The following is a 9001-nucleotide window of genomic DNA, read 5'->3' as shown; positions in this document are numbered from 1 at the left end:
ACAAATGATGTAGTGAATTATACAAAAGCAGTAGCGGATTATACAAACGCTATACCCACGAATTATTTATCTATCAAAATATACAAATACTGGTATACATATATATTTGTATATGTAGCAAGCGAGATTGAGAGAGTGGAGAATTGTATATGTATATCTGTCGAATTGTATATGTATATTTTACCAAATAATTATATATATGTAACTGATATATATATATATATATATATAATATATATATATATATATATATATATGTATGTGTATATCTGGCAAGCGGAATTGAGAGAGAAGAGAAGAGAGGTGAGCGAGATCGAGAGAGGGAGGAGAGAGGCGAGCGAGAGGCGAATTGTATATGTATTTTCATCGAATTGTATATGTATATTTATCAGAAAAATTGTATAATGGTAACTGATATACATATATATTTGTATCTGGCAAGCGAGATTTGTCATATTGCGTAGATAGATAGCTATGTTTGTTGCAAGCCGTAATTATTTTTAAACTATACCCCAAATTACGTAATATAATAGTAAGATTTGTCATACCACGTAATTTCCACTTATATATATATCCATTCGCCATCAGCATGGAGAGTCGATCCGACCCGTATATCTCCATGTTCCAAAGGGGGAACCACAATGTTCAAGTGGTTCATTAGAAAAATTATATTATATATATATGGCTAAAATTATCATTTATGTATAGTAGATATATTGAATTTTTTTGTAATCTTCATATATTTACTTCCCCTCGATATCTCTGTAAGAATAAAAACTATCTATTCTAAAAGATTTCCTCACACTTAGAGTCTGTTTGGATGAATTTATTTTAAGTAATTTATAAGTTGAAAATTGTTTATAAGTTTAAAAAAAAAATAGGTGCAGTCTAACTTTTTTTTTTTGATTTATAAGTTGAAAACAATTTATAAGCTGTTTAAAATAAATCAATCCAAATAAACTTAATTATTTATTGAAACTTATTTTAAGCACAAAATAATTTTAAATTGATCAGTCAAAACTTTTAAAAAAAAACTAAAAAAAACTTATAATTAACTTATGTGTCAATCCAAAAGACACTTATATTCATCTCAATCTCCCACCTACCGCGTCGAGAATATTTTTGATTTTGGAGTGGTAGTTGAGCCTCTAAACTTGTACTTACTAACGACATATATCATTATATAAGGCAAGGTGGGAAACATATGAATCTTCAACCAAAAGTTAGCAATGGCAAGTGTGAGCAATAGTAGTACTACAACTCTCAAAAATTCATTTATTTCCTCCACGTCTTTAGGTTCCACTCCTAAGCCCTCTCAACTTTTCCTCCATGGAAAACGTAACCAAACTTTCAAAGTTTCATGCAAGGTTTCGAATAATAATGGTGACGTAGTTGAAACAAATTCTGTTGATAGGAGAAATGTGCTTCTTGGTTTAGGAGGTCTCTATGGTGTTGCTAATGCTATATCATTAGCTGCATCAGCTGCTCCTACACCATCCCCTGATCTCAAAACTTGTGGTAGAGCTACCATATCTGATGGTCCAGCAGTACCTTATTCTTGTTGCCCTCCATCTATGCCAACTCAATATGACACCATTCCATATTACGATTTCCCTCCCATGAATACTACCCGTATCCGTCAGCCTGCTCATGCTGTTGATGAGCAGTTTATTGACAAGTACAATTCGGCTATTAGTAAAATGAAGGAACTTGATACCAAAGATCCTTCAAACCCTCTTGGGTTTAAGCAACAAGCCAATATACATTGTGCTTATTGTAACGGTGCTTATGTAATTGATGGCAAAGTGTTACAAGTTCATAACTCATGGCTTTTCTTCCCGTTCCATAGATGGTACTTGTACTTCTACGAGAGAATATTGGGAAAACTCATCGATGATCCAACTTTCGCTTTGCCATACTGGAATTGGGACCATCCAAAGGGTATGCGTTTACCTCCCATGTTCGATCGTGAAGGGACTTCCCTTTATGATGAAAGGCGTAATCCGCAAGTCCGTGACGGTACCGTTATGGATCTTGGTTCTTTTGGGGACCAAGTCCAAACAACTGAACTCCAGTTAATGACTAATAACTTAACTCTAATGTACCGTCAAATGGTAACTAATGCTCCATGTCCTCTTTTGTTCTTTGGTGCGCCTTACGTTCTCGGGAATAACGTCGAAGCGCCGGGAACCATTGAAAACATCCCTCACATTCCTGTCCACATTTGGACTGGTACAGAGCGATGTTCAATTCTTCCTAATGGTGAAAATTCATACGGTGAGGATATGGGTAATTTCTATTCAGCTGGTTTGGACCCGGTTTTCTATTGCCACCACAGCAATGTGGACCGTATGTGGAATGAATGGAAAAAATTAGGAGGGAAAAGAAGGGATTTGTCACAGAATGATTGGTTGAACTCAGAGTTCTTTTTCTACGACGAAAACAAAATGCCTTACCGTGTGAAAGTCGGAGACTGTTTGGACAGTAAGAAGATGGGATACGAATACGCACCAATGCCAACTCCATGGCTTAACTTCAAACCAAAAACAAAGTCAGTAGGGAAGGTGGATACAAGTTTACTTCCCCCCGCAAGCAAGGTATTCCCACTCCACAAGATGGTCAAACGCATTTGTTTTTCCATCAATAGGCCGGCTTTGTCGAGGACTCAACAGGAGAAAAATGAACAAGAGGAGATGCTAACATTCAATTGCATAAAATATGATAATAGAAAGTACATAAGGTTCGATGTGTACCTGAATGTGGACAAAAATGTGGACGCGGACCGGCTTGACAAGGCAGAGTTCGCGGGGACCTATTCTAGCTTGCCACATGTTCACAAAGTTGGACATCCTGATGATCATGAAGCGACTGCTACTTTCAAGCTGGCGATCACCGAACTGTTGGAGGACATTGGTTTGGAAGATGAAGACACTATTGCGGTGACTCTGGTTCCAAAGAAAGGTGGGGTAGGTATCTCCATTGAAGGTGTGGAGATCAAACTTGTGGATTGTTAATTAATCTCTACTGAATCTGCTGAGATTACACTTTGATGGATGATGCTATGTTCCTGTTTCCTTGTTCTGTTTTATTTTTATGCTTTTGTATGTGACTTTTCATGTTGAAATCAGCTTGACGCTTGATTTCCTTGTAGTTGTTATTCATGAATAAATCGGCTACTATTATGTTTATAAAGAAAAATGTATAACTGCAACCTTGATCCAAAAAATGATGACCAAAAACGATTTCTAAACATTTATTTTTACGTCAAAATACATAATTAACAAATCTTAACTTATGACACTATAAGCTCATCAAAACATGCTTTAAAATTCTCTATAGGAAGAAGAGAACCAAATGAGGGTAGTTGGACTGACGACCAAATAAATTGGATCTGTGACCTTGCATGCATTACGGTTATAAATAAAAGTCTATTAAAATTTATGATTATTGATGAAACCAATTATCGCAAGAACTTACATGTGTTTGGGCATTTGGCCATAGATTCTAATTATTTTTTAATTTATTTAAAATTTATGAAGTTGAAGTTGAAGTTGAAATGGATCACGTTTGATTAAACTTTTTGTAAGCGCGAGAAGAGAAGGCATGTCCGCTAAAAAAATGCAACACGATAGAAGAATTCGCTAAATGATCCCTAAATTATTGGAGTAGGTCTAAAATAGTCCCTTAACTATATATTTATCAGATTTAGTCCTTTAACTATCTAAAAAGTTATCAAATTTAGTCTCTTTACTATACTATTACCTTTTTTAGTCTCTTAACTATACACTTATTGATTTTAGTCCTTTAAGTATTTACAAACTTATCAAGTTTGATCTGCCTATTTTTTATACAAATAGCTTATGTTTATATTAACGGAACTCATGCCTCCGTGAAATTAAATCTTTAACCCATTTTTCCAGTTGTTTCTCTCTTCTACCATTTTTTCTTTATGAAAAAAACTTTAATCTCAATAATTCAAAATAAAATTCACGAGCTAAGAAGATATAATTCATGATATTATTCAATGGAGAATATAATGAAGCATATTATCGTTACTAATGAATTGAATATGCTAAAATTTATTATCCGTTAGATGTAGGGAGAGATTTATTTATATTTAATAGAAATAAATTTCTTGCAATGAAAATAAAATTAAAAGTTCCGTACTCCCATATTTTGATTCAAAATTTTATATTCCAAAGACTTTATTGAAGAGAATTTATTTAATATTTTAGAAGTTGAATTTATAAAAGTAGATTTGCAACTTTATTTTTAGATTTTTTAAATATTTTGAATTAGATAGATTTTATTTTTCAGTTCGTTTTATTTTACCTAGAGAAATTTGAGTAATAAAATCAAATCTCTTATTTTTCTTTTGTATGAAAAATAAAATTAAAACAATTGACGTTGATTATGAACCGTTAACCGCTAAAGAAGGGAACATAATATTTAACTCATTAGCAATAATAATATGCTTCGTTTTATCTTTCATTGAATAAAATAAGGACTTGTATCTTCTTTCCTCATTAATTTTACTTTAAATCGTTGAGGTTACGGTTCTTTTCATAAGAGTAATTTGAAGAAAAAAAATAGCGGGGAAAGAGAAACAATTGGAAAAAAAGATTAAAGATTTAATTTCATGGAGGCATTAGTTTGTTAATATATAAACCTAAGCTATTTGTATAAAAACTAGATAGAGACCAAACCTGATAAGCTTTTGAATACTTAAAGGACTAAAACCGGTAAATATATATAATTAACAGATCAATCTTGATAATGTTTTGAATAGTTAACGTACTAAATCCAATAAATATATAGTTAAAGGACTATTTTAGACCTACTCAAATAGTTCAATGACCATTTATGACATTCTCACTCACACACACATATAATATAGGGAAAATGGTCAAAAATGTCTTTAAACTATTTGAAATGAAAAAAAAATGCCCTCTGTTTATAGTTTGGTCCAAAATTCCCTTACCGTCAATACTTTTGTCCAGAAATGCTCTTATTGTTATTTAATGAGTCAAAATGCCCCTATTATTATAAAATGGGTCAAAAATACCCTTTTCCGAATAAATATATTTTTTTAAAGAATAAAATCTTTTTTCTTATTAAAATATTACTTTTAAGAAACTCTATTCTTGTTTTCTTTCTTTTAAAACTATTTTAAGTAATAAAAATGTAAGAAATTATTTTATTCTTCGTAATCTCATTTTTATCAATTAAAAAGAATAATTCCTTGTACTCTATATTTTAACGGATAATATATGTCATATATATAAGATTATAATAAATCCATTATTAATTTTTATTCAAATAACAATAAAAATAATTGTTATAAAATAAGAAATATTTTTATTTTTTTTCTAATTGAAGTAGAATAAACATTTGCTAATAAAAGAAATATTATTAGGAAAAATGTGTTCAAAAAGAAAATAAATAATATATTTATTTAAAAAATGACATTTTGACCCATTAAATAACAATAAGGACATTTATGGACTGTATTGACGACAAAAATATTTTTGAACCAAAAATATTTTTATTCATTTAAAATATTTTAAGGACATTTTCGACTATTTTCCCTATAATATATATTCTTTTGAGAGAAAAAGATAACCGCAATAAAGCAATTGATTTTTTTAGTTTAAATTATTTTCTAATTGAAAATAAATAAATAATTAAAATGTGTATGGATGAGTTCTGGCCCACCACCATTTATTCTTTTTACCAATTATTGACAAATTTTAGGATATTCATTGAACGTGAGTGTTTTTTTTTGTTTGAAAACTTATTTGCTGATTTTTTTTTCTTCCTGCAATTAGACTAGTATGAGTTGGATGATCTTTTTGAGTAATTAAATAATCCTAAATTTCTCCTTGTAAAAGCATCAATGTTATTTCGATTCATTGATGAACACTTTAATGTTGGATCTAAATAGTACTTCCTCCATTTCAATTTGCTTGTCTTACTATTATAAAAATTGTGAGTATTTGAAAAAATATTTTTCATTTTCAAAATAAGAAATGATATTTTAAAAATAAGTTATCGGCTACTTTGACAGTCAATAAAGATATTTTTCTTGATCAAAATTTCTCAATTACTTTCCAATTACTCCGAATTGTTAAAAACTTTTTTATAAATTGAAGATTATCCCAATTAAGAATGAATATTAGTTCATTTGACCCTCGAAGCCAAATAAATTGAAATAGACCGAGTACAACATTATATATATCCATCCGCCATCAGCATGCAGAGTCGATCCGACCCATATATCTCCATGTGCCAAAGGGCGAACCACATGTACATGTGCATCCTGACTAATGTTGGTGTTCAAGGGGTTCATTAAAAAAATTATATTATATATAAAAGGTTAAAATTATGTTTTATGTATAATAGATATTGAATTTTTTTGACATTTTTATATTTTTATTTTCCGTAGGTCAAAATCATGATTCTGCCGCCAATTATTCACAAGATCTACGCCAGTACTGTTATCTTTCTGTTTTGTAATAAAGTACACTAGCTCTTATTTGATTCATCTACTCCAGATCTCTATAAGAATAAAAACTAATTATTAAGGATTCCCCCGCACTTGTTCATCTCAATCTCCCACCTACCGCATCCCGAATATGTTTTGATTTTGGAGTGGTAGGTGAGCCTCTAAAGTCGTACTTACTAGCAACATATTATATATAGGCAAGGTGGAAACATATAAATCTTCAACCAAACGTTAGCAATGGCAAGTGTGAGCAATAGCAGTACTACAACTCTCAAAAATCCATTTATTTCCTCCACTTCTTTAGGTTCCACTCCTAAGCCCTCTCAACTTTTCCTCCATGGAATACGTAACCAAACTTTCAAAGTCTCATGCAAGGTTTCGAACAATAATGGTGACCAAAACCAAAATGTTGTTGAAACAAATTCTGTTGATAGGAGAAATGTGCTTCTTGGTTTAGGAGGTCTCTATGGTGTTGCTAATGCTATACCATTAGCGGCATCAGCTACTCCAATACCACCCCCTGATCTCCAAACTTGTGTTAGAGCTACCATATCTGATGGTCCATTAGTACCCTATACCTGTTGCCCTCCACCTATGCCAAATCAATATGACACCATTCCATATTACAAGTTCCCTTCCATGACTAAGCTCCGCATCCGTCAGCCTGCTCATGCTGTTGATGAGGAGTATATTGCCAAGTACAATTTGGCTATTAGTCGAATGAGGGAACTTGATAGCAAAGAACCTTTAAATCCTCTTGGGTTTAAGCAACAAGCCAATATACATTGTGCTTATTGTAACGGTGCTTACTTAATTGATGGCAAAGTGTTACAAGTTCATAACTCATGGCTTTTCTTTCCATTCCATAGATGGTACTTGTACTTCTATGAGAGAATATTGGGAAAACTCATCGATGATCCAACTTTCGCTTTACCATACTGGAATTGGGACCATCCAAAGGGTATGCGTTTACCTCCCATGTTCGATCGTGAAGGGACTTCCCTTTATGACAAAAGGCGTAATCCGCAAGTCCGTGACGGTACCGTTATGGATCTTGGTTCTTTTGGGGACCAAGTTCAAACAACTCAACTCCAGTTAATGAGTAATAACTTAACTCTAATGTACCGTCAAATGGTAACTAATGCTCCATGTCCCCTGATGTTCTTTGGTGAGCCCTATGTTCTCGGGAATAACGTCGAAGCGCCGGGAACCATTGAAACCATCCCTCACATTCCTGTCCACATTTGGGCTGGTACAGTGCGAGGTTCAACTTTTCCTAATGGTGAAAAGTCATACGGTGAGGATATGGGTAATTTCTATTCAGCTGGTTTGGACCCAGTTTTCTATTGCCACCACGGTAATGTGGACCGTATGTGGAATGAATGGAAGCAAATCGGAGGGAAAAGAAGGGATTTGTCACAGAAAGATTGGTTGAACTCAGAGTTCTTTTTCTACGATGAAAACAAAAGGCCTTACCGTGTGAAAGTCCGAGACTGTTTGGACAGTAAGAAGATGGGATACGATTACGCACCAATGCCAACTCCATGGCGTAACTTCAAACCAAAAACAAAGGCATCAGTAGGGAAAGCGAATACGAGTTCACTTCCTCCAGTAAGCCAGGTATTCCCACTCACGAAGATGGATAAACCCATTTCTTTTTCCATCAATAGGCCGGCTTCGTCAAGGACTCAACAGGAGAAAAATGAACAAGAGGAGATGCTTACATTCAATAACATAAAATATGATAATAGAGAGTACATAAGGTTCGATGTGTACCTGAATGTGGACAATAATGTGAACGCGGACCAGCTTGACAAGGCAGAGTTCGCGGGGAGCTATGCTAGCTTGCCACATGTTCACAAAGTTGGCGGTCCTGATAATCATGAGGCGACTGCTACTTTCAAGCTGGCGATCACCGAACTGTTGGAGGACATTGGTTTGGAAGATGAAGACACTATTGCGGTGACTCTGGTACCAAAGAAAGGTGGCGAAGGTATCTGCATTCAAGGTGTGGTGATCAATCTTGTGGATTGTTAATTAGTCTCTACTGAATCTGCTGACACTTTGATGGATGATGTTCTGTTCCTGTTTCCTTGTTCTGTTTTATTTTTACGCTTTTCCATGTGACTTTTCATGTTGAAATCAGCTTGATGCTTGATTTCCTTGGAGTTTCTATTCATGAATAAATCATTTACTATTCTGTTTAAAAAAGAAAATGTATAACTACAACCTTGATCGACAAAATGATGACCAAGAACGATTTCTAAACACTTATTTTTACGTCAAAAATACATAAAAAAATCTTCTTATGACCCAATAAGCTCATCGAAACATGCTCTAAAATTCTTTATAGGTAGAAGAGAACAAAATGAGGATAGTTGGACTGATGAACAAAGAAATTGGATCTTGACACTATATATGTTGAATCCTATTTGTGTTTTGTGCGACTACTTCTTTATATTTTATTTTAATTGCTTCTACTGAAAATCCCAACTC

General features: G+C 33.3%; 2 protein-coding genes across 2 annotated transcripts; both read left to right on the top strand.

The window, feature by feature from the left end:
- The first annotated feature begins 1207 nt into the window (after positions 1 to 1207).
- LOC129889516 (polyphenol oxidase B, chloroplastic-like) lies at positions 1208 to 3198 on the top strand. The gene has a single exon (XM_055964834.1). It carries the CDS (start codon positions 1230 to 1232, stop codon positions 3012 to 3014), a length of 1785 nt encoding a protein of 594 aa, XP_055820809.1. The 5' UTR covers positions 1208 to 1229; the 3' UTR covers positions 3015 to 3198.
- Positions 3199 to 6629: 3431 nt separating this feature from the next.
- LOC129889515 (polyphenol oxidase B, chloroplastic) lies at positions 6630 to 8721 on the top strand. Its single transcript, XM_055964833.1, has one exon. The coding sequence runs from the start codon at positions 6743 to 6745 to the stop codon at positions 8540 to 8542; it is 1800 nt and encodes a 599-aa protein (XP_055820808.1). The 5' UTR covers positions 6630 to 6742; the 3' UTR covers positions 8543 to 8721.
- The last annotated feature ends 280 nt before the right edge of the window (positions 8722 to 9001 follow it).

This window comes from Solanum dulcamara, chromosome 5 (genome assembly GCF_947179165.1).
Source record: "Solanum dulcamara chromosome 5, daSolDulc1.2, whole genome shotgun sequence".
NCBI lineage: Eukaryota > Viridiplantae > Streptophyta > Magnoliopsida > Solanales > Solanaceae > Solanum > Solanum dulcamara.
This window is presented reverse-complemented; position numbering and strand designations above follow the sequence as displayed.

What these genes read in the sequence shown, in the direction of transcription:
- LOC129889516 (XM_055964834.1), top strand. Translation starts at nt 1,230, where the DNA reads ATGGCAAGTGTGAGCAATAGTAGTACTACAACTCTCAAAAATTCATTT.
- LOC129889515 (XM_055964833.1), top strand. Translation starts at nt 6,743, where the DNA reads ATGGCAAGTGTGAGCAATAGCAGTACTACAACTCTCAAAAATCCATTT.